Raw genomic sequence first — 26,137 nt, 5'->3', positions numbered from 1 at the left:
GTGGCTTCTCTGTGACCTTGTGCCATGGGATGTTCCTGCATGACTCAGGCTCAGGGTGCAGCCCTCCATCAACACCAAGCTGCCATGAGCTCATGGGTCCCTATGGTCAAGCATTGGGCCAGGTCCCTCTGGGTCATGGGGATCCAGGACCCTGCATGTGCCGACCTCCTCCCTGCTCTGGGGCAGACCTACAGGCGCTGCGAGTCCATGCTGCAGCACCTAATAAATGCCACGTGCCGCTGAGCCCCTCCGCCCCCAGCTCCCATGAGTGCAGGGGGGCCGCCAGGGTGGGAGAGGGGATATTTTTATTGTTTCTGACACCGGCTGCCCCAGATTATCATATTTTATGCGGCGAGCCAAGGAAGCATCACTCTGCTATGCTGCAGCTGGGCAGGCTGCCGAGCACAGCGCAGGGAAGGATGGGAGAAGGCAGTGGTGTGCGGGTGCGTGCAATGCATGGGTGTGAGCATGCAAATGTACATGAGTGTGCACACTGGGCCTGCGGGCAGAGCTTCATCCATCCTCTCCCATGTGGCCGGCAGAGAGATCGCCTGCTGCCACTGGAAGTGTTTTGTTTTTCTAGCCCAGCTCCTAATCCAATTAGCACTAATTGCATTTGAGAGCGTGGTTGGGCTTTTTGTTAGGGTATTTTTTGGCCTGCTGCTTAAAAAGCTGGGATGGTGACTTGAATATCATAACCAACTCGCCTTTGGGCCAAGATCCAAAATCAAGGCACAGACAGCAAAGTTCCTTCATTGAGTTTTCCCAGCCACAAGCAAACAGCAAAGCTGGGCATGTGGATAGCCTACAATGGCCCATGAAATGAAGCTGCACTTCTACAAATGAGGCACTCCTGCAATCTGATCAGCCCCATGTGCTGTCATGGAATCTTAGAATCAGAGAATGGCTTGGCTTGAAAGGGACCTTAATGCCCTCCCAACCCTAACCCCTGCTGTGGACTGATTGTCCCCCACCAGATCAGGCTGCTCAGGGCCCCATTAAGGGCTTGAATGCTTCCAGGGATGTGGCAGTAGCCCTTTGCCCACCTGTGCATCCCCCAGTGCAACAGACTCCTATGGAAAAGTGCACAGGCATAAAGCTGACAGATTTTGGGTGCATCTCCTCCTGATGCTGGAACATCAGTAGCCACGTGCTTTGATTTATCAATGCTTTCCTCAATGTGGTTTTGCTCCAGGTCAATGCATTTCTGCCCGGGTCCAGCCAACTGAGTGCTGCTCTCAAGGGGCAGAAGGGATGTGGGTGCCCAGTTTGGAAGGAGAGAAGGACAGAGTGCTGGTGCTGCCAGCTGGCCCTGGTGCCCGGCAGCAGCCACTGCCGTGTTTAACTTGCTGCTCTTGAAATAGCCTCAAGTTTACATGGCCACGGGAAAGGATTGGCTAAACTCATGGGGGAAAAATCCATCAAAAAGGCTTTTAGAAAAAAAACAATCCCTATATCACAGATCACTGGACACAAGAAGGAAAATATTTGCACATACAGACCCTACACCAGCGGGAGCACCAGACTAACCCCATGCACATTCACACGGGTGGCTGAGGGCGTGGGTGCACAGTCAGTGCAATTTTTCACATCAAATCAAGCCCCAGAGGAGGCTGGGCAGAGAGCCACCTCATGGAGTCAGTGCCCATCATGGGATGCTCACACCTGCCTGCTGCTCCATCCTGAGCTGGGGAACCAGAGAAGAATGTGTCACATTGTGAGGTTGTTACCTCCTTTGTTTCTTCATTTTGGATGGGTGAAAAGGAAGAAAAAAAGAAACGTTACACACACACACAGAAAAAAGAAGCATACTGCAGTCCAATCCTCCAGTCGCAGCTGGAGCCCAGCTGGGAGGAAAGGGACTTCTAAGGCAGAGAGAAGGGAGGCTCTGATTATTTATTAGTGGCCGATGTTTGATCGCTCGCTAATCAGCCCAGAGAACACACTCGAGCTCTCTCAGCCTCCCTGCTCACATGTGGTTCCTGTTGCTTTGCCCTGTCCCTCCCCTCCACCCCCCCCCCCCCCCCCCCCCCCCCTCTGGTTTTGCTTTGTTTGTTTTTCTGTTAATTTGGTTGTTTTTCCATGTCGTTTTCTGTCAAACCGCATGTTTTTTCCCTTTCTCTTGCCAGCCACTGCAGTGACAGACACGGGGAGGAAGGAAGCCAGCCTGGAGCCTGCCCACCTCCCATTGCTGCAGGCAGGATCTGGATGAGCACGTGGCCTCACATCCCCATCCCAGAGCCAACATCCCAACTTGCATCCCTGTCAGTGATGGGGCAAGCAGAGCTCTCCAGCATCCTAGGGCAGAGGGGCAGGAGGAGTGCAAATGCCATCAGGGCACAGAGACAAGCAGGTTAGATGGGAGTAGAAGGATGGACGCCTGGCCGGCTGCTGCCTCCCTCCCCATCCTGCACACAAGGCCTCCTTGCTCCCATGTGCGCTCTCCGGCTTCTGGCAGCCTCTCCACCGTGCGTTTCCACTCCTCTCTGGCCCATTAGCAGTATTTTTATAACATTCTGTAATGCACGGAGCCGTGTGCCAAACCTCAAGAGCGCATTATTTCCCAATGTCTTTGTTACATCCATCCATGGGCCCTCAGGCCGCATGTTTCCAAATGCTGCAGCTCACGGGGGTAGCTGGGAGCCCAGTACCCAGAGCACTGCAAAGCCCATGGCTCCATTGCCCACTACTTCCAGCCCACGCTTAGAACCCACCACGCTCCAGGTTATGGGGAAGACTATCGGAGATACGCACTGTGGTTGCCATCCTATGGCTCACCCCATACTCAGTTGCCACCACTTGATGAAAGGCTGAAAGTCTACATGTTGCTGCCCAAAGCCCTCAGGAAGAAGCTGTCCTAGAGAAGTGCCACTGTCCCCCTAGATGTTGTGCGCCTAGTGCATGGACTCCCATTTATAAACATGCCTGTTCCTGCTCTCCCAAGTGGGCTGTCCATGTCTCGGTTACCACATCCCTGGACACACGCTGCTCCCACTGCCTGTGTGCCAGCATCCTTGTGCCTGCAGCTATGGGACAGCCAGGCTACCCCAAAACATCTGCACTCCACTGGGTGCTGCCGAGCTCCCGGCCACATTCCCTAAGAGCTAGACCTAGATATCAAATCCCACCCTTAGGACTAGACTGTGAAAGCACATCAGTGAGCCACCTTTGTGTGCTTTGTGTCTTTTGCCCCACTTGCATTCTGGCCCTTCTAAGCTGACCCCACAGCCATGTTCAACCCGCGCTCCCTCCTTCTCCTGGTCCAGAGCCACTATGGAAAACATCGCAGCACAGTCCGAAGGCTGATGCTGCAGTTCCCCCAGCCCTCCCAGCAGCTCCCCTTTCAGCACAATCTGATCCCCTTTAGCCATTTCCTAAGCCATGTTCCAATTCCCATACTAATCCCCATTTTCTCTAGCTTAACTAATAATTTCCCATGTGGCACCATAACAAATGCTTCACTGAAGTCCAGATAGATTAGATCGGACGCATTTCTGGGCCTAGGAAATCAGTTCCCTTATCAAAGAGAGCTATCAGGTTAATCTGCCGTGATATATTGTTGGCAAGCCTCCATTTTATTTTCTCCCATTTTCCATTTGCCTCCATATCTTTAATTGTTCTTTCTCCTGAGCGCACCCTGTGATGCTGTGGTCAGGATTTTTACTTTTCCAAAGCACAGGAGACATGCTGCCTTTCCCTGTGTTCCCACTGGGTACCACCAATGACAGCCTCAGACACTAATCAACCTGGCTAATGACCACCTTCAGGTTTTCTCCTCCCCTTTTTCCCCAGCCATCACTCAGGATCACGTTCTACCTCTGTTACCTCTAAGCTCCCCTCCAGCCTGCCTGCACAGCTCATTTCTCTCCTTGTTCTCTCTTTATTCATATAGCTAGCACTGCTTTAATTTTGCTGCTCTGCCCTGTTAAAGACATGAAAATGCAGCCACAGGCCTGTTTTCACTTAACTTCCCATCCAATTTAAACGAGTCCAAGATCCTACAAATCACAGGTTCTCCTCTGTGGTCCTTTCAGGCACTCACTCCGCATGCCCAGCTGAACACAGCAAACATCCCAATTATTAGCTACCATGGGAATGCTGCAAAACGCAACTATCACATCCAAGGATGCTCCCAAACCTGCTCCCTGCACACCTTGGGGTACCAGCCGGCTCTGGAGAGGGCAGGAAAGGGGAGCAGGCAGGGGCCAGAGGCAGCAGAGGTGCTGGGAAAAGAAACTTCAGAGAGAACATTAAATTAAATCCAGGCAATTAAATTAATTACCACTAAAAGGGTCTCATCTGATTAGGTTCCTTGCATACTTAATTGCATTAAGAACAACGGGCACTCATTTATTTATTGCTCGTGGCCCCTGTGATGTCTGAGAGTGCCCTTCAGCTGCCCAGTGCCCAGCAGGGCCAGGAGCAGGCAGTGGACAGGAACACACTGTAATTGGAAACAGTGGGATTTCAGCTGTAATGCTGTGCAGTTCCCATGGGCCCCAGGGCAGACTGACAGGGTTTACTATTAGCAAGGTGCTGAGCAGAGGTAAGAATCATCACAGGGTCTTAGAGATGCCACAGCTGCAGAGATGTTTGGAGACAATATTCCCCTCATTATCTCTAGATTTGGGTTGCAGCCCCTGCTTGGAGTACCAGGTGCTGGTGACACCCTGACCAATAGTCCTAGACCACCATCTCAGCCCAGTAACATGGCCAAGAGGTCTCTGGCCACACACTTGTCTGCTGCGTGCTATTCACTGCCATCCTCTCTGCTTCCATTTGCCCACTTGCGTGCTTCTCTCCTTGACATCCAGCTTCTTCCAGCAAACCTATACTGTGTGCCAACATCCCTCCCATTAGACACCAGCACTACAAGGTCAACCCCATGCCACATTCCCAAAACTTGGAACTACTCCTGCAGAGGGCCCTTTTTGCCCAATTTGCAGGGCTTATCCATGACACGGTAACCCTTCTGCCTGGCCCATGGTCCATGGTAGAGATGCACCTGCAGGGTGCTGAAGGTGAGACAACAAGCAGAGAAACGCTTTGCCCCATCTCCCACACGCGGGAACAGCCACCTACCAAGCACATATTCAGTGTCTTACAACTGGTACTTCTCAGCATCTTCTGCAGCAACCCCTACCCCATCACCAGACATGCCAAACACTGCCCCAGCCCTCAGCTGCAAGTGTGAAAACCACAGTTGCTATCAGCTGTACAAACATTGCAGCCCGCAAAACACACAGCTGCTATCAGCTATCAGCGTGGTGTGAAATATAGCACACTTCTCATCTCCCACAGAGAGACCTGTGAATCAGCGCATTTCTCACTTAAGATATGCAAAATCCTGTGAAACATGCAGCTGCCCCCCACCACGGCCATCTACAGACACTTTCCACCTTTAGACAATGCCCATTCTGCTGTACCATGGCACTGGGCTGGCTGGTGAAGCAGCATTACTCCCTAAATTATTTTGTGGGCATTATTACCAGCTTTGACTCAAAGTCTGGCACAGGAAAGGCTGATTCCAGCATCCTGCTGCTAGGATTCATACACTGCTGGTAGGTTGTGCTGCAGGGTGCAGCAGAAAACCATACATATGGACAGCATTGGGACTGGCATGCATGGAGGGTGCAGTGAGGGGTCAGTGTAGGGAGCCAAAGGTGTAGTTGTGTCCCCTGTTCCCCACAACATCACACAGCAGGGTGCTCACCTCCCACCCTAAGGTAGGTCTGGTACTTGAGGTGCCAGGAGGAGCCCTCATAGCAGGAGTACTGGCCACTCTGTGTCAGGTCCACGTTCTTCAGGATCAGGTAGGACCCATTTAGGTGGGAGTCATCGATGTCGGTGCCATTGGCCGTCCAGGTCACAGCTGCATCCCAGTCCATGGAGCCACACTTCATGGTCACATCGGCACCTACCCGCTCATACTGGATGTGGCTGTCTGTAGAGAAAAAAAGTAGGTGAGATCAGAGCCTGTGGGCTACCTTGGGAACAAGATCTTACCATGAACAATAAGGATGGGAAGGACTGGAGCATGGGCTGACATGATGGCCAGGGAAGTTCACATTCTCCCTCTGGTCCAGGTAATAGTTTATTTTGACTTTTGACCGGAGTACTGGAGTGGATCAGCTGACAAAGACCAGTGAACTGGGACTCATGGATCACGTCTGTCTCACAGAATCAGAGAACTGTTGCAGTTGGGAAAGATCTCTAAGATCATTTAGTTCAACTACCCAATTACCACCATGCCCACTAACCATGACCCTCAGTGACACACCTCCACAGTTCTGTGAACACATCCAGGGACTGTGACTCCATCACCTCCCAGGACAGCCTGCTGCAATTCATCACAAGTCTTTTGAGAAGAAATTTTCCTAATACACAACCTGAACCTCACCTGGCACAATTCTCTCATCCTGTCACTGTTACCTGGGAGAAGAGGCTGATCCCACCTTGTCACAGCCTCCTTTCAGGGAGGATAGGATGATTTCATAGGATGCTTTTCTCCCACCTTTGCCTTGGAGAGGGCACAATAAGACCATCTGCATGGCTCACCGTCCAAATGCCCCAGAACACATCCAGTTTTTTGTGTCAACAAGTCACTGCCACTCCTGCACCCTCATGCCTCATTGCAAGACGCAAATCAAATGCATGCACCAGGAATTCCCAGAGGAGAGAGGCAAGAGAGCCCCAAGACTTGTCATTAGCGAACTTTGAGTTATTCACTAGCAGAAGTGGGAAGTAGGCAGCTGCCTTCAATTCCCTGCCTACCAAATGAGGTGGGAGGATTGTAGCTTACCTGAGCCATGCCTTGGAAAGGGGCAGCTGCTTGGCACATGCTACGTTGTTTATCTCCCTGCCTTTTTTTCCCTCTCTCTCTCTCTCTACAATAACACGATGCCTTGCTGAGCTGTTTGATTTAGCATCTCATGAGTGTAGCAACACAGCTCATTGGGCACCAGCTGCCTAATTGAATTTTCTCAGGTTTCTGGACAGGAGTTCGAGCCGACATTCATTAATGATGCTTGGCAATTGAATCTTTCCTGTGCTGCTACACAGGCTGTTCTCTGAGCTGTATGTGGCAAGGATGAAAACATTTTTGTGAATGTATGATGTGGGGTGAAGCAGGACGGCGATTGAGCTGGGTGTGAGCATCTCATTCCATGTTTCAACAGCCACTTCAGGTCTCAAAATACTCCTGGGTTTCCAAATCACTTTTGACAAGGTGCCCCACACAGGCTCCCAGGGAAACCGAGCATCCCTGAACTCAGGGAGAGTCCTTGCGAGGATTTATAGCAGCTAAAGGTCAGGAGACCAAAGGTGAGAAGAGGCAGTCAGGCTTGGCCGAGGAAGACGTCACCGGTGAGGTTTGACAGAGCTCAGAGCTGGACCTGAGCTACCCAGCTCATTCATAAGTCATGGGCCAAGGCAGCGCGAGCAGACAGCTGAGGCTGTCAGGGCAGCAAAGTTAAAGCTGGGGGCAAGAGCATCCCAAAGAGCATCACAGTATGTGTTGTGTTGATGAACGCACAAGGAAGCAGCTTTCCCTGCACAGTCATGGCTCCAAATTAGCTGCAGCCTCCATGGAAACGTATCTTGGAGTGATCGCGTTCCTGACAACATCAGCTCAGTGGCAATCAAAGACGCAAATGCAATGTTAAGAATTATTAAGAACGGGACTGAGAATGGGAAGTTGTGTACCCTAGAAAGCAGCACACAAATCTGAGCCTGTGCCATTAAGACGAAAATGGAGCTGAGGAAGGAAACGTGAGAGAACAAAGGCTGAAAGCAGCCTCTGTGTAAGGGATGGCTTGACAGACTCAATCTCTTCATTCCTGCAATGAGGCACTGGTTGGAGGCGTGATGGACACCTGAGCGACGCTGAATGACACGAAGAGGATGAATAGAGAAGGACTGCTGGCTCTTTCTCCTAATAAAATAATTAAGGGGCAGCAAATGAAAGTAAGAAAGAGAAAGTGCCTTCTTTCTTTTTCTTCTTTTTTTTTTCACACAATGTGTGATTAAATTAGAGAAAACCACATCCATCCGTTGCTATGAATGCCAAAATCGAGGGGAAAACAGTGATTAAATGAACCCATAGCAGAGGACTCCACTCATGGTGGAGATGCACCAGTGAGGCTGACAGTAGCCAATAGTGGGGAGGGATGGAGAAGCACTCCAACACTTGTCCTACTCCTTTCTCTCCAGATATCAGCTCCTGTGTCCTGCTGGTAGGTAGAACAGGGGCTACACAGACCTATAGTTTGTTCTGAGCATGTTAAAAAAGCCTGCTGATAGAAAGAAGGAAGAGCTTCCCAGCCGAGGAGACTGTGAGAGGAGAAATAGCTGGAATGGGCACAGATAAATGGGCTGATAGGCAGAAGTGTGGAAGGAGATGGATGGGTGGGCAGATGAACGAGCGTGTGCTTGCAAACAGATGGATAGCTGGCTGGATGGGCACAGCTGGGATGGAGGGAAGCACATGAAGAAGAAATGATGGATGACCATGCAAGCGGATGGATGGATGAGTGTATCTGGGGATGCAGAGATGTAAGAGGATAAAGGACTGAGCATACAAACATCTGGCTGGCTGGCTGCATGTGTGGATGGAGGGATGAATGGACAGATTGGGTGGGTGAATGCTTGGGTGGGCGGTTGGAAGGAGGGAGAAAAAGATCAATGAACGACAGTGGGTGTGGGTGCATGGCTGGCTGTTCAAATGGCTGGGCAGATGAATGGATGGACAGATGACGAGGCAGATGGGAAGATGGATACAGATCACAGACCTCCAGTATGAGTCCCAGCATCTTACTCAGGTTCTCCTCTATTATTTTCTTTCACACAAATTAAAGACATTTTACTTTCCCCTTTCTTGCTGTCTCACAAAAGGCCATTATTCCTCCTGTCCTCACACCCAGAGACCTGCTGGGCAGAGACAGATGCTGAGAGACGCCACATCACCCACCAGCCCTGCAGGAAGGAAAGTTCATTGCAGCAACGGGCCAACAAAGCTGCCTAACTTGGGCCCAGGAGGAATGCCTGGGGCAGAGTAAAGCTCTGGGGGTCCCAGCCCTACTTCTTGGGTCTGTGTATGAGGACTTGTCTGTAGATGGGAATGTCAGGACTAGGCTGGAAAGGGGGGTAAAAGCAACTTGAATTATTTCCTATTTGTCCTTAAACACAGCACAAACATGCTGGCATGTGTTCAGAAAGAGTGAGGGAGCCTTTCCTGGAAGACAGGTCTTTGAAAGCTACGCTCCTTCCCAGGGCAATGATTTAAGGCTGACAAAGAAGAAACCAAAGCTCAGTAACAAAGCAGGCAGTTCTCTCAGACAGGCTTACAGAGCCACTCACTGGAGTGAATCCAGGTCCCCAGATCCCTCCTGTCCCAGCACATCCAGCCACATCACCATGTGAACATATGACACCCTGATGGCAGCTATCACCTCCTTTTGCCTGTCCTGTGCTACAGACATCAGTACTGCTTTTGGATGAGAACAGTGAAGGCATCCAGAGCCAGGAGATACAGAGACTCCAATTCCCCGCAGACTGGGTATGGGCAGGATCCCACCTGAGGGATCCAAAGCATTTTTTGGGACTGCACCCACTGCACTCTTCTCCTCTGCATGGACTTTGGCTCTGCTCCTGAGGATGGGGAAACTGAGGCAGTGAGAAAAGGATACATCCCCGTATCCCCACTAAGATGTGGAGAGCTTCTGCAGTGGGATGGAGAAACACATTTGTGCCTGAGGACAGATATCCTAAAGTGTCTATCACTCCTTTAGCCTATGTACCCCCCACCCAGAGCTGTGTGCAAGCCATGAGAAATAATCCGAGTGGATAATTAGATCTCTGTGTATGTATTCATAAATTATACATTTAATATTTACAAGGTGCTGGGGGTATGCTGAGAGCTTTCTGAGTAGATGAAGCAGCAAGGCCTCACACTTTGCAACTTCCTACTGTAAATGACACCAGTAAAGCAATGGGATCAGTGGGATGTCTCTGGTTTCCACTGGCCTTGGGGTGTGCAGTAGCACAACCCTGTGTCCTCTCTCTTGTTCCAGCATCTTGTTGGCCAGTCTGCATATCACTGACCATGCTCAGGGATGCAGGTGGCTCTGCTCCCATCTGCAGCATCACGGCCCCTTCCTGAGATGAAACAGCCACCTGCACTGGAGAGGGTTTCCCTACACCACCTCCCCAAAGCACATCCTTACCCCTCATCTCTTCACACCTGTTTCCTCTGGTGCTGCTTGGTCTTTTGCAGAGCTTTCCTTGCCAGCAGAAACCCTCCCTGCCAGAGGAAGGAATTTCATGCTCAAGGAGGCAGTTCTTCCACAAGTGATTTAAAACTAAATACATCTTTGTAAGGAAACAGGCATAATTAAGTGTCATTGATGTAGCCAAAGATATGGACTGTTCCAAGTTAATTTTGTCCATTAATGAAGAATTGCAGCAAGCAGAGTCCGCATTTGTTTGCTCTACTTTGGTAAATCCCTGGAGTCAGCAGCTTTGCTTTCTTGACAAGAAAAAATAATTAGCAAGAAACTTTAATTAAGAGATAACAGATGGGTGCTAAAGGACTTGTACTCAATCACTTCCCGATAGCCTGGAAGCAGATCTCTGGAAGCAGGTTTGCTTTAAGGGCACTAGAAATGAGGCATTTCCCTCTCGTTCCACCATGGTCAGCTCCTGGCCAGCTCCAGTCTGACCAGGCTCTGAGCACCCTGATCTCACTGTGGATGTCCCTGTTCATCTCAGGCAAGCTGGATGAGATGGCCTTTAAAGGTCCTTTCTAACTCAAACAACCATATGATTCCCCAACTCTTTTCTAAGACCTCTTCTGCCCAAGCTCTGGGATTGCAAGCATTCTCTTTGCCAGGAGAAGCTGAGCAATGCCTCTTCTTCCATCCTAAGGCAAAAGGAAAGCTGGGCTGGTCCTTGCAGGTTCAGGTTCCTTACCCCAGCATGCAGGATGACACAGAAAGCAAAGGCTCAGACGGCCAGAGGGGGCAAATGGCAACAGGGACAACAAGTGCATGGTAGAGAAAGCCCACCAGGAGCACTAAAGCCGTGTGTGCTTGAGCTCTCGCCCTCCATGGCCAGGTGACAGGAGTTAGCACTGTGGATGAATTACAGGCTTGTTTTCTGCTTCTGCTTTTTCCTGCCAACAGGACAAATAACTTAGGCCACAAAAGAGTGCTTAGATCAGGCTTTTCAACGCCGTTTAAGAGGAAATCAATAGGATTCAGAATTAGGTGCCCAAATCACAGCCGTAAACAGAAGAAAAGCCCATTGTGGTTCAGCAACAGCATGAGGACGCCTGTATTTACCACACAGGGAGAAGAGGAAGAGGCAGATAGAGATGTTAGGCACCCAGGAGCTGCCTACAGAGCCTCCCCATTGCTCCTAGCTGGTGCCCATGCACCCCCCCTTAGCATCCTTGGAGCACAAACACTGGGGCAGTCCCACTCCCACTCTGTCCTGCTGTGGGCTGTGCTTTGCACCAGGCACTATGTGAGCGTTTTGGTTTTGTTTTTTTATGGCCACAGAATTATGGAAGTCAGAGGCGTAAAAGACCTGTTGGGTCCCACTCAGTCCATCCTCCTTCTGCCAAGACAGTATTGGTCCCTGCAGCATATTTACTATTTCTCCAGTCTAATTTTACATACTGTACAATCTGTGTAGTGCCAAGTTACGATCCCTGTGTGAGAAGCAGAGCTCTCAATTTCCAGGCTCTTGGGTGTGTAAAATCACAACCGCGATGCTAAATTAACTTTTTTTTTTTCTTTCTTTCTTTCTTTTTTTTTTTTTCATTTAAACATTTAATAGCTCTGAAATTCAGCCCCTCAGTCTATCTCTGTCTGCCTGTTGGCTTGGCTTTTGCCTGCTGTAGGCCAGTGGCTCTTTGCTGCTTGATGCAATGCTCACGCCCCTGGGCAGATCAGCAGCAGCTGGGCTTGAAGCTGGAGATGCTGCAGCTTAATTTGTGAACTTCTTTATCCTGAGCTGGAAAAACTCCTCTGCAGCCTCAACAACAGGTATGGGAGGCTCGGCCTCTCAGGGATGAGGCACAAGGCCAGGAGTGTGATGAGTGATGGCATGGGTACACATCAGAAGGGTAACTGATGTCATCTACCTGGTCTTGTGCAAGGCATATGACATGGTCCCACAGCATATCCTTATCTCTAACTTGGAAAGAGATGGATTTGAAGGGTGGACTACTCAGAGGGTAAGGAATTGATTGTGTGGTTGCAGCCAGAGGGTTGTAGTCAACAGTTCTATGTCCTGGTGGAGTCACCTCACTGGAGGACTGGCATCTTACACAGATTAACAGTGATAGGATGAGGGGGAATGGCTTAAAACTAAATGAGGGAAGATTTGGGTTAGATGTTCAGAAGAAATTCCTCACTCAGAGGGCAGTGAGGCACCAGCACAGCTGCCCAGAGAGCTGTGCTGCCCCATCCCTGGAAGTGCTCAAGGCTAGGTTGGATGGGGCCCTGGACACCCTGACCTGGTGGGGGCAACCAGCCCATGGCTGGGGACTGGACCTTGATAATCTCTAAGGTCCCTTCCAACTTAAGCCACTGTACGAATCTAGACTCTGTTACTCAAAAATATGATGTCTTGTGCCTGGGAATGACCAGGAGAAGTTCTAACTCTTCTGCCTGCACCCTTAAACACCCAGAGGTGAGACTCCAGAACTTGCTTCTAACCAACAGAGGGATTTCTTTCACCTGCATCAGCCCCAAGATTTTTCCTTGTGCTCTTGAACAATGAGATAGCAGAGGAACTGACATCTTCACCATCCCTGGAGGTGTTCAAGAATCGTGGAGATGTGGCTCTGAGGAACATGGTTAGTGGGCATAGTGGGGGTGGGCTGATGGTTGGACTAGATAACCAACTTTTTCAACCTTAAAGATCCCATGATTCTAAGCTGCCAGTGCAGGACACACACATGTGGAATTACAGATGCTGATACAATGGGAAGCACTTTCCCAAATCTTTTCTTGTTTTTTTTTTCTTACTCAGTCGTCATCAGTCATTTCTCCGAGCAACACTTGTACTCCTGTAGCCAAGATAATTTCAAAGCAATATTAATAATAAAGCAACAATCTACTCTGCCCACGAGGGGCTGTATTAACAATTAAGCCAAGGTCTCAGGATCTGCTTGTGTAATAAGAAGATATTACATTTGCATTTCATGCCTTTCACTCCAAAGGGTGCTCAAGCAAAGCCAAGCCTGGAAGCGACGAGCAGTGCTGAGCCATGCACAACTGGAGAGCTGCATCCTGACAGCCATACGAAGCATCGTTTGGGTGCAGCCCTGACAGCATTGCATGCCTGAAAGAGCTATGCTGCCATGAGAGAGATAAAGGGAGATGAATGCCTGAAGCATGGGACCACTGGCTGCTTTGCACCTAGCAGGCAGAGACTTTGAAGGCTGACTCATGCAAAAGTGCACACCTAAAATTTCAATAATCTTTTTTTTTAAAAAGGGGGGGGGGAGGGGGATGGGGGAGAAAAAGCCAAAATGCTCACCTTTATGCAGATAAGCATTTTAAAGCAGACCCACAACTGACAGGTGGCGAAGACTTGCATCCATTGAGCTGAGCCCCAACCAGCAGAGCCACTATTTCTCTTTGATGCTGACTGACTCTCCACTTCTGGAAGCACCTCCTCTCTGCACAGCCTTTCCTGCTTCTCTGCTCACCACTATTCCCTCTCTGTACAGACATTATTACAGCCCCTCTGATGATCCCTCTGAAGGGAAGCACGGTTCCACTTTCAGTGTTCCTCCTGACCTCCAGTTAGTGATGCTGCAGCATCACAGAGCTCTCGCTTCTCATGCGCGTTTTTTTGATTCTCTATAGTATTCTTGTTCGCTCTCGTTTTTCATTGTTTATATATTTATATATAATATGATAAATAATGAACAACAAATACTATATATATATTATATATTATATATTATATATTATATATTATATATTATATATTATATATTATATATTATATATTATATATTATATATTATATATATATATGTAGTGTTTGTATTTGTATGTGTGTGGTTTGGGTGTTTTTTTTTTGTTAGCTTCTTTCTGTTTTCCTCCCTCTGTGTTTGGGATGATGAGAAAGCATCAGTTCAGCTGCAGATATTTGCTCAGTGTGACTTCAAGGAACTGCTCCTCTCAACATTTCAATACTTAGAAGCATCAAGTGTCAAGCAAAACAAATACCAAAATGCCAACATGATCACTGAGTGAAACAAAAGCACATGCCCAGATCTCTGGAGAGCTCCCTGAAGTGGTGAAAGACTTTAGGGAAGCATTTCCTGCGAGGGGATACACCAGCTCCAGGAGGAAGAGTGCAGCCCTTATCTGACAGCACTCCTGAATTACAGCCACCATTAGCACAAGAGACACTTGAATTCTGGATTTTCTGCAAAACGTTTTGAATTCAGGTTCTGAAGCATTTAAAGGGCTCGAGAAAATATCCTTGGCTCCCAGTCAGCAAAGCACTTAGGCGAGCTCTTAACTTTCAGCATGTGTTTAAGTACCTTGCTGACTTGGGGCTTTTAACCCCAGCAAAAAGAAAGCAAGCAGGGGAGAAAAGCCAAAGGAAAAGTTCGTGTGTGCATGTGGAAATCTCCAGACAAGCCGAAAAAATATGGGAATCTCTTCTGGAAAGTAGGAAAACAAATAATAATAATGACATGCTTTAAAATTAAACACTAGGGGAAGCTTTCTGAGGGGAAAAGGGCTCCTAGAACAAATGGAGCGTTTTGCCGTAGCCTAACGCTGACTTTGCATGCTTCTTCAGCACGCCGAAATTATTTATTGCTTAAAAAAATAGTTTGGAAGAGGGAGGGGGAAGCTAAACGTAATGGGGGAGAGAAAAATGTTGGCTGGAGCAGCGAAAAAACATCTCTGAAATGAGTCGGCTGTGGGAAGCTGCTGTCAGGAGAGGGGGAAAGGAGGGAAGAGGCAACGGGCAGTGATGGAAGAGCCTCAGGCAAGAGCTGTGTGTGTCCCTGCTGCACGGGCTCATGGGGAGGGAGGACCTGAGGGAGCCCAAAAGGAGAGAAAGGGCACAGGGAGGCAGCATCTCTGCCTTCAATCAATGCAAATCTATGCGTGTGCAGGCAGAAAGTGGCTTTTTCCCTACCTCATGCTGGAGGCCATGAATAGAAAACAATCTTTTCAACTCTGCCGGTCACCCCCCCTTCTCTGCCGGTCACAGCGGCATTGGGCTCTACGCCTGTTTATTTTCTAAAGGCAAAGCAAAAACAGGCCGGGAGCTGGGGCTGGCTGCAGCCCACACAGGGCGGTGGGGCTGGAGGGATGCTCTCAAAGCGCTGACAGCACCTCTCAGCCCTGGGGATGCTGCAGGGAGGCTCGGGATAAGGATGAGGTGCAGCTCTGGTGCAAAAGCATCAACTTCCAAAAATTCTCTACACTGAAAAACAAACAAACAAACAAGCAAACAAAAAAGGCACCAATGAACCACCAGAAAGCTTGGATTCCTTCAGAATGGAACCAGAAGTGTTTGGTGCTTTTTAAGCAGCTTGCTGTGTTGTAGAAAGGCTTTACAACCCTTCTGTGCAGGAGGAAGAGGTGTCAATTAAAACCGTTTTTGCAGCCTGTCCCCTCTTTCCACTTCTGCTTTTCTCCCCTTTTTCCTCTGATGAAGAAATATGGTTTCATGAAACACAAGGATGCTGACAGGACTTCATTTTCCAGCAGAAAAAAGTTCCCCGGAGGATTTCCTCAGCAGCTCTGGGGTGTGCAGCAGCAGACAGAGCTCCTGAGGGGTGTGCTCTGCTCTTCCCCACTGCTCAGGCTGCAGACCCATGGGACAGGCAGGCAGTGAGAGGTGCCTTAGTAAGCTGACAACTCAGAGAGGAAACAGAGGCAGTGTCTTACAAATGAGAGCCCAAGTCCTGAAATGAGAAGAAGTGACTGGCCCAAGTGGGTTTTCCTTCTGTCCCTGTGGCACCTGGCACATCAGTCTGCCTAGCTCCAGCTGTGCAAGAGACAGAGGAACTCAGTCCTAACCAATGTCATGCACCTGCTGGGAGCTCCCTGCTCATCTACACCACCAAGTGTCACGCAACACATTCACAGAATCAAAGCATCTTTGGGGTTGAAAAGGTCCTCTGGAGATCAAGCCCAGTGCCCTGCTAAAGCAGGTTCCCTACAGAAAGGCAAAGAACAGTGTCCAGGTGGGCACTGAGTACCCCCAGAGAAGATGACCACAAACTCTCTGCACAGACTGCTCCTGTGCTTTATCACCCTGACAGTAAAGAAGCTCTCCCATGTTCACATGGAACTTTCTATGTCTTTATGCTCAAAACTCTGCCACGTGTGCCTCCATTCTTGCTGTTTCTCACTGTATGGTCTTCACTTTCAAGCTGTGATTTAGGGCAGGATTAAACACCGGGCCAGCATTCAATGCACCACCTGAATCCTGAAATGTTCCTCCAGGGTCTGCATCCCAAAGTTCGACTCGTGGGCTGATAGGACACCCACACCCATCCCTCCAGGGCTGCCAAGAATGTAATTGCAAAAGTAAGGAGAAATAAATGCAGCAATATAAGTTTGGAAGAGCACTGACCAGCAGCATGAAAATGGCTGCAGCGATTGTATTGCTACACTTTGCTGCTTCCCTGAGTCGCAGCTCCCTTCTCTGCTGCTGGATTTGAAGCGCGATCAATGCTAATTAATTAAGGGCCAGAACCCACCAACCATGGTCACACTGAGTTCAGCGCTGTTCCTTGAATATTCAGGGCTCACTCTCCAGCAAAGTGAGGAGGTAAAGATCAAACTCCATCAACATGGGTTGAGAACAGCAGAAATTCAGCCTCCAAGCTGGGAGGACAGACAGCAGGGTCACTTAGCACTCAGGGCTGAGAGCTGGAGGAGCTGCCCATGTGGGGCAGATCTGACGTGCCCCAGCACATGGCAGGAAGGGCAGTAAATCTGCCTACAGATGTCAGTGGTGTCAACCAATGGCTGGGTATTAAGGGAAGGTTCTTCACCTTGCCAAGGTCTGGCCAGGGCAGTGGCAACAGCCTTAAACCCAAGGAGTACTTGGAGAATGATCTCAGACATAGGGTTTGAATTTTGGGTGGTCCTTTGTGGAGCCAAGAGGTGGACCTGGCAATCCTTATTAGTCCCTTCCAACTTGGGACACTCTGTGATTCTGTCAGAGCCAATATACCAACCAAGACCCAGCATCCTCCACCAGGACATCCTTTCTCTTGCCACTCAAAGGGCTGTGCTCTGCAGTGCTGGGAGAGGGACAGGTTGTTAGAAGGCAAAGCTGGCAGAGACAACACCCCAGAGACAGATATACGGCATAAAGGAACATGGGAGGTTGGGAGTAGATGATTTTGAGGTCTCTTCCAACCCAAGTCATTCTGTGGTCGTAAGTACCAGTAACATGAACAAAATCCCATTGGGAGCACAAGTGGAAACGGTGTGGTGAGTCTCTAGTATCAAGCAAGCCCACAGCTGCTTTTGGGACTTCTTCTCCCCTTCAAGAGGCTGACATGATGCCCTACAAACTTGGAAGCACCAGTGCAGACCCAAGCCCCCAAGCTCTTCTACTGTCCTTCTCCTAAAGGGGACAAGACCTCCACTGAAAGCAAAAGGAGAAAGGCACATCAGTCACCCCGTGCCCTTTATTATGATGGTAGAATTAATTTTCAGATCTGATGGGCACAGAAGGCAGGATGCAGTCACATCATGCATTGCTGTGTGCCTCCATCCCTTCCAAAGAGCAGCCACACTGATCAACTCAGCAGCCTCTCTCCACTCCTAAGCTGTGCCATTGCATTTTCCTGTCCCAGTCCTTCCCAGTTCTCCCAGTGGCTGGCATGGGTTGTGGCAGTTCTCCAGCTCTCAGTGCTGGCCAGGAGTTGAGACTTCCCATGGGAAATTGCGAGGCAGGAGCAGACAGACAGATGTCAACTTTGGGATTTGACACACTTGCTCCTACATGCCTTCGTTTCTCCTCAGCACTGCACACACTCAGATGAAGCAACCACAGCACAGGCACAGTACCAGCATGGCAGGGCCTGACTCGCTGGGGTTTGCGGCTTGGATGGAGCTGGAAGCTCTCTGTGACTCATCCCAAGCAGTCCAGTGTTCACAGCTCCAGCTGGAGGCTCCCCTGGGGTCTGTTCTGGTCTGTGCTTCCTGAGCTCCTGGGAGCACAGATGGAGCACAGCACTCCTCCAAGTGGGCATGGGAGTACCAGGCTGACCACTGCAGCAGACCCCTGTGCACTGCCTGTGTATGTGTGCTCCTGTCTTTCTCCAAAGCAGAAGCACACTGCAGCATAGCAAAGCACCCTTTCCCAGCCAGCAGAACACACCTTGTTATAGTTCAGCAAATTCAGCAGGGGCCAAACGAGCTATTCTGCATGCCATAGCTCTGCTTTAGCTCCTGCATCCCAGCCAGCCCCTCGGTGTGATGGTGCCATCTCCCTCCTGTCTACAAAGCACAAACTCGTTGCTGGCAGAAGTGTTTCAGACTCCCAGCCTTTCAGGTCAGTGTTTTTCAGCTTGGGTGCTGCAGACCTCTGGCTGCTTTGTGACAGCCAGAAAAAGATAACTAAGAAGAGCCTGGTTTATATCAGCTAATCAAGATATACACTGGGGAAAACACTCCAGGCTTTGCATACCAAAAAAGTTAGGAAGAGCACATCATGGTGTGCTGAACTTGGGATGAAGGGCAGCACATGGCTCTGCTGACTGCTGGCACCCTATAGTAAGGCTCTACTCTATCCACAGGGATTTTTGCACCATAGGTGGATGCATCCCGCCCGGGGCCAAGGACTAATCCTGCACACTGATATATGCAGCAGTGCAAGGAAAAGGCTCCAGGCTCTTCAGCTTCAATTAGCACCAGGTGGCACCTAAACCTAAATAACAATCTTCTCCAGAAAATCCTACACCAAGAGATCAGTGATCTGTACATCGGTTAATACTGCAGCAGCCCCTCCTGCCTCCATCACTGTCGATTGCCTTGCAGTCTCACTTCACTTCTCCACCTGATTGGTCTTGCTAGAGCACTCATTACAAGGTGACATGCATTGCTTTTCCTCTCAGTAACAAGCCTGACACAGACCCTGCTCAATCCTTCTTCTTTTCCTTTTAATATGCCACAATTATATTGGCTTCTCTGCATGGATCCACTCCATTTAGTGCAGCCCAACACTGCTTATCCTGAAAGATGCTCTTTTCAGACACAGGACAGACTGCACATCTTGCAAGTCGCTCTTCTGCTCCTTCTGTACATGTTGTGTACAGGACCTGCCCTCCTGAGCCCATTTTGAGATTCCTTCACTCTGCTTCCACCCTAGTAAAACTCTCCTAGTAAAACAGGAGGATACCTCGTCTCAGTTTCTCACTGCAACTGTGTTGTTGCTACACAGGGTTTTGTTTGGACACTGCTGCATCCCCCTTTGCTAGAGCCCTGCAAGTGATACCCAATGTCACTGTGCTTTGCTCCTTCATTCCAACCTGAGATGGGCTTTGTAGTGCCAGGGTTGCCTGCAATCCAGGACTTCAGATGCCGGAAGCCCTTACAAGGGGACAAACACTGAGTGTCCCAGTGCTGGTGGGAGCAGGATGCGCTGGCAGTGTGAGGTGCTGGCTTCTGGGCTGGCCGTATGCAACTTCCAAGGTGAGACCTTACCCAGCTCCTTGCCCAGAAGACATGGAGTGCAGCCACAGTCCCATAGCACATCCCAGCCGGAAAAGCCACGCTGCTGTGTGCATGCAAAACTAACAGGCACCACATAGAAAGGTTTCCCTGAATGTCTCATGTCCCAGGTGGGAGGAGCGAGGCTTTTGCTCCCAGCAGGGCTATCCCACAGCATGAGCCATGCTGCCGGGGTGGCCAGCTTGGGATCTGCAGGGCCACTGGGCAGGGCTGCAAGGCAGCACGCAAGGAAACAGAGGCACTAAAAATAGGCTGTCTGCGGTAGGGGATGACCACATTTATTAGCAAGCCCGTGCCCTGGCTGACCACAAGGTCAGCCTCCGAGAGCCTGGCCATAATTCACTCCGTGTCTGGGCAGGAAGTCTACTTCAGCTCAGAGGGACATCCAGTAATAGAAAGAGATGTTCCAGGAGCTGGGGATATTTTTGCTGTTTTCTCCTGCTCTGCAGAGAGTGTATTCTTCAGGAGATGCAGTTTGTGCTGCACAAGTAGCCAAGTGTTCTGGGCCAGAGGGAGGGGAGGGAGAAAATGGGGGACAGCTGGAGAAGCTACAGCATGTGGCTTTGCTTCCTGACTCACCTTCACAGTAAGGCAAGAAGATCAAGGCAGTGAGGGGACCCCAAGCCTTTATGAAGTACCTAATGTTGTAGTGGCATGCAGTGATGTTTAACGGGCTGCATCTAGGGTACCTGCCCAGATAGGAGTGAATCGTTGTCCTTGTTGCTTCCCTGAGGCTGTGGGCTGGCAGGGAAGATGGGGATGCAGTGGGAAAACTGTCACAATGATGGATACCTAGGGAGGAGATTATGGATCTTCCTTGCAAAGGCATCCCTACACTATGCCTCCTACACCTTCACCCCTGGCAGTGTGAAAGAAGTCAGGAGCATCTCTTTATGTATGTCTTGGGACTAAGCTCTTCCAGGAACAGAAAATAGGAAAATCAACAAGAACCAAAGCTTGTTTAGTCTGAGTATGGGCTGAACAAACACTGATAATGTCTTTCCAATGCCAGGATGTGTCCTCTTATTGATCCAGCACAATACCTTGGTTCCAGCTCTTTGAGCTCTCCATGAAGCCCATGTGAGCAGCATTTTGGCTTTGAGATGGCTCACAAAGAGGGAAAGATGCAGGGCAGGTAAAGGCTGTGCCAAGCCTTGCTCCCCAACCAGGAGTGCTCTGCAACCAGCTCATGCACTGAGCAAAGCTGGCATTTTAGTCAGCTGGATAATGACAGCATCCAGAATTATAACAGAGAAGATTAAAAAAATGTGATTGCTAATGTGGAATTAATTGTTAATGGGGAGTCATCATTGCAGGAGGGTGCTCCCAGCGTGGTCCTGCAGAAATCTGCTCTTGGCCCACTGCTAATCACTCGCCTTATCAAGTATCTTGCAGGCAGCATAAAGCTGGCGTTGGAAAGGTTTACAAGGAACATGAAGGTTGATATATAGAGCAGAAAGGACAAGTCCATCGTCCACGAGCCCATTTTCAGTTAGGGCAGTGTATGGATGCTGACAATTCTAAAATGGCTTTGCAAGAGCTATCTAGAGCTGAAACACCAAAGCAAAACATGGCCTGAGACACATGGAGATGCCAGGAGGTGGGAGGGTGCAATCATAAAATTATAGAATGAACTGGGTTGGAACGAACCTGAAAATAACTTAAAGATCTTCAACCCATGGGCAGAGCTGCCATGCAAGGCAACAAGAAGGCAGAGCTCCCTCAGAGGAAAGCCTGCACCATGGCAGTCTCCCGCTCACACATGTGTGTTGTCCTTCTGACCTTGTCTTCCTCACAGCAAACAGCGAGCAGCTGCGTACGGGCGTTTACAGAAATTCCAAAACACTCCATTGCACACACATCTCACCCTGGAGAAAGGATGGGAAACCAAACAAACAACACATGACAGATGTTTGTCATGTCGCTTAATGCATGACTGCACGGCACTCTGATAGCTGATAAGAGCAGAGAATAGATGTGGGCTTGGAGGGACCGCTCCCGCATTGCCGCTTTAGATCCAGTAAATGCATTTCAGAAAGGATGGCTTCAAACAGTATCAGTGAAGGCTGTTAGGAGCAAAAGGGAAGAAGCAAGAACTGGGCTTGACTAAGAGGATGCTGAGGAGAAGCCCAGCCATTGGTCTGGCTGGGGTCTGTAGGTACTTATCTGGTGGTAACGTCTGTACCCTGAAATCTAGCAGAAAAAAGCACAAGGGGGTCCAAAGACTGGATGCTGAGGCTTCCCTTCAATCTCATGTCTATGAAAGAGCAAAGAGGTGAGAAAAACTCTTAAGACAATCCCTAACCTCTGGAGAACTGCCTCATACTGGGTTTCTTGCACCTTGTGCAGCAGCACATCTCACTGATGGCATCCACTTGCTTTCTTAAAAGAGTTTTACAGATCAGTTTTTATAACATGAATGATACAGAGCAGAGCTGTCAGTCATTACGACCAGCCTGGAGCAGGGCTTCAGCACCTATGAAGTGTGTTCTGGGTTGACATGAACACCGGCTGCTGCAGGGAAAAGCAAGAGAAAAGCACAGCATCATCTGCCCCTTGGCAGAGCAGAGTCCAAAAAGAAGGTAGGTAGGAGGGATGCATCCCCCATACTCCCTGCCAGCCTCCAGAAATGGTGCACAGTCATCCCAGGAATCACACAGGTAACTATATTTCTCCTTTTTCTTTCAACAGTGAATAATGGGACAAAATCAGGCAAAAAGAATGGCCGGATGCCTGAGGCTTTGCAAACCCTGTTTCTGAAGTGATCAGAGGAAGCAAAACTGTTTGTCCTGGGGGGCACAGAGGGATCCTAAGATAGTCCAACCTGCCGAGCAGGTAAGTAAAATCAGATGCAAGAGAAACAGCAAGAGATGGAAGAGGGAAGAGGATCACAGCCCCAGCTCTGAAAATTCAGTGATGTGCAGGAATAGGAATACTCCAGCTGTGAACAGGGAGATAAAAAGGGAATTAAAAATCATCCCGAACTTTTCTCTCCTGTCCCAGCACTACTGAAATACTGAAATTCCAAATTATATTGCTGCAGAAAAATACACCTCCCTCTGTTCCCAAACATGCACAAATTGGGTCTCTAGTGGTCCCATATCTCCCTAAAACCTGCCATGTAAGTGCACTCTGCATTGTAAAGTGGCACTGCAGGCCCAGAGGCATTGTCAGCATGCTGTGCTGAATGCATCTCTCATCCAGGAGCCTTGAGACTCCCACTCCAGTAGTACACTAAAAAAGCACATCCTCCTGATGCCTCCATGGGCTCAGTCCTCCCTGTGTGTAGGATATGGGTACCATCATGTCTGGCAGCATAAGTGCAGAGGCTGCCACAAAGGAACCCCCTGAGCCCCACTGGAAGGCCAGTAAGGACTGGGTTGTCCACAATGGGGACTGACTTTCATCCCAGCACTTTTAACTGCGTGTCATCTGAATCACTATCAGAAACCATATGCATGTCTACAAACCAATCATGCACCTGCATGAAAATAAACACCACCCTTACAGAGAAACAAAGGCAAAACCTAAAGAAGCAAAGCAACTGGTTTAACCTTGCCAGGCTGATGCTCCAGGGACCTGCATGGGCCGAGTGATGCAGGAACAGAATTGGTCACATCCTTGTCAGCCAACATAAACATCACATGAAGTAAAGGGGAGAAAAGAAGGTATCCACAGTCAACCTGCTCTCAGAGAAGCCGATTTGCATGGCTTTGCTGTGCATTTCAAAGGCTGTTTATCGGCTCAGGCTTTGTCTTAGCTGCAATGTGGGCAGCATCTCTAACGAGGCGCGTGCGGATGGGAGCTCCTGGGAGGCTTTGCAGCAGAACCGATTGCAAACGATTAGTGCTGGGGCTGAAGGGAGCAGGAGAGGAGGGAAACTGATGAAACAAAATCTCTGTCTTTTCCTCGGTTGAGGAAGGATGGGGGCTAATTGCCTGTTACTGGTGAGTAACAGAGGAGATAGTGGCTTCTCCACTCATCAATAAATTAACCCCAGCTTGCGGCGCCTGAAATGCATTCATTTCCAGAGACGTTCATCTCTTTCTCTCCTCTCCCATGTGAAAACATAATTATTGTTTAAACATGAGTTAATTCAGCAAGGTGAGGATCAATAAAACAGAATTACTCCTCTTTTAAAAGAAGAGAAATCTCAATCTGGAACAGCCACAGATATAACTCTGGCAAGGCTGACTGATGGGGACAGGACACTCTCTGGTCGTGGCACCAAAGACCTAAGAGCTGCCTCTTGCATGGATTGCTGCAGCACCACTAAGGCTGGTGCAGCATACTGTGCACAGCACAGCAACCCAACATGATGGGATCCACAGTGCAGCGTGACCTTTTGTCTAATGCTTGACACTTGCCTTCAGCAATCTGCTGTGGATACAAAGCAAAGGTAACTGGGCAGCCTGCAAGGATCACGTACTCAGGCATGGTGATTATTAACCTATGCTCAGGTAAAACAAGCATGGGTGGGCATCACCAGAAACAAATGGTTCCCTGGAACAAGACTGTCCTAGGGAGGGATGGAGGAAGGGCAGCTGATACAGGTCCCCTCAGGTATGACCACCTCCATCCCTGAAACCGCAGGGCTTGGGAAGTTGCATCGCAAACAAATGTGCCCTTTACTCCTCCAGCTCCAAGGAAAGGTGCACAAATGAGCATCAGAGGAGTTAACACATGAGCAACCTCACCACTATTGTACTCAATGCTGCTTTTATAAATTCATGTGGCACTTTGCAGGATGCTCCAATAATCACCAGTGAGCACGTGAGAGCCAGAAGCGGGTGGCCAGCCCCACTGCGCTGCACTCCTGCTTGCTTAACAGCTTGTCACATCCTCCTCGCTCACGTATTCAGCGCTAATGCATCTCTTAAAAGTGCTTCATGAGCTATTAAAGTTGAGCGTGCCTCAAGCGCATTATAAATGGACTCTACACCTGCACCTTCCCCCACTCCATCCAGTCACTGCCATCAGTGGGATTCATTCTTCCTCCATCCCCACTTCCCAGCCCAAGTGGCAGGGGATGAGGGCAGGGGATGAGGCTGCAGCTATGAGCAAGAGGTGAACTCTAGGCAGGTAAAACAAGCAAACCCACACACCACCAAACCCCAGCTGCAGAGCTGCACAAAGCTATGGGGGCACCTCCATTCCATCCACTTTTGCAGGGCTACCATGGGTGACACCATAGAGGAACCCAGTCTGCTGCCCAAAAACAGCCCACTCAGGTCTGGACCCAGGGTGGCATGGGGTACTCCAGCTCACAGTACCATCAGTGACTCTAAAATATCATATCTCCGAAGCCCCAGATCCTCTGCTCACCTAGAGAAGCGTGAACTAATGGTGTGAGCAGATGTGACATGAGGCCAAACTCACCCCAAGGAGATGACAGTACAGTGGGGCAGCAGTGATAGCCATGGGATTGGGGCTGTCAGGCTCTGCTTCTTCCCACCCTTCCTTCCCTTCATGGTGCAGAAAAAGAGGAGTTAAAGGGATGGGAAAGGTGGCAGAGGCATCCTGGAACAAGCAGGGGGCTGGGCGGGGGAACTGCTCCAAGGGAGACCACTAGACACAGTGGGACACAGGATGTCCAAACCCCCAGCATGGGCAGGAGGAGATGCACACACCAAGTGGAGGAGAAAACAATGACATCCAGAAATAAAACATCTGGCAAATGCAGAAAGCACACCCAGCTCGTGTCAGGAGAGAGGCCAGAGGAACAGCACCTGCATTTGTTGGGATCCCCCTGGAGCTGGGATAAGACTCACCCTGCTGGCTGTGCCTCTGAGCGTACACCACCACCACCGCGGCGAGCACCACGCAGCAGGCTGACGGGACAGGATTGGCCATCTGTGGAAGCAAGCACAGGCAGGAGCGGTCAGGGTTTGCCATAGGAGAGACTGCAAGCAGTGCACCCAGAGCTGGACCCTGCAGGGCAGGAGCGAGGGGATACCGCACAGCAAGATTTTAGCTCAGCAGTGGGAGAACTTATAGCAAAAGGAAGCGTTTTGTCAGCACTCGCTTCATGGTTCCATGGCCTGTGGCACTTTCCAACAGAGCTGCCAGCAGATCCAGGTGCCTGCAGGCTATGATACACCTTGCACAACTGCTCTCTTTTTCTCCTCTGCTTTTCAACTTCTCCCCAAGAAGTCAAGCCCTGGGGCTGGGCTCCCTTCAGCACCTGCCTGCAAATGGACTACAGGGAGGTATGTGTAACCCAATCAAGATAAGTAACCAGGAGTTATCTTTCCTCCATAAGAGACAGAGCCATACCCCACCCTCTCATAGCAGTCCTCCGTGCTTAGGATGTGCAAGATGCAGATGTCATCCCTGCTGCAGCATTTCTGGGATGACAAGAAACAGCATGACCCTCCCTGGTCACACAGCAAGGG

At 49.7% G+C, this 26,137-nt stretch overlaps 1 protein-coding gene across 3 annotated transcripts in view; it reads right to left on the bottom strand.

Annotated features, from left to right (window-relative positions):
• The window catches only part of CNTFR (ciliary neurotrophic factor receptor), a 165,466-nt gene that overhangs the window by 40,179 nt on the left and 99,150 nt on the right, over positions 1 to 26,137 (bottom strand). For all 3 annotated transcript variants that reach the window (XM_015848429.2, XM_032441286.1, XM_032441287.1), the window contains exons 3-4: positions 25,514 to 25,595; positions 5,714 to 5,944 (exon numbers count right to left, since the gene is read on the bottom strand). In XM_015848429.2, the coding sequence (XP_015703915.1) occupies positions 5,714 to 5,944; positions 25,514 to 25,595 (313 nt within the window). The remainder of the gene's footprint in view (positions 1 to 5,713; positions 5,945 to 25,513; positions 25,596 to 26,137) is intronic.

This window comes from Coturnix japonica, chromosome Z (genome assembly GCF_001577835.2).
Source record: "Coturnix japonica isolate 7356 chromosome Z, Coturnix japonica 2.1, whole genome shotgun sequence".
NCBI classification, from domain to species: Eukaryota; Metazoa; Chordata; class Aves; order Galliformes; family Phasianidae; genus Coturnix; species Coturnix japonica.
This window is presented reverse-complemented; position numbering and strand designations above follow the sequence as displayed.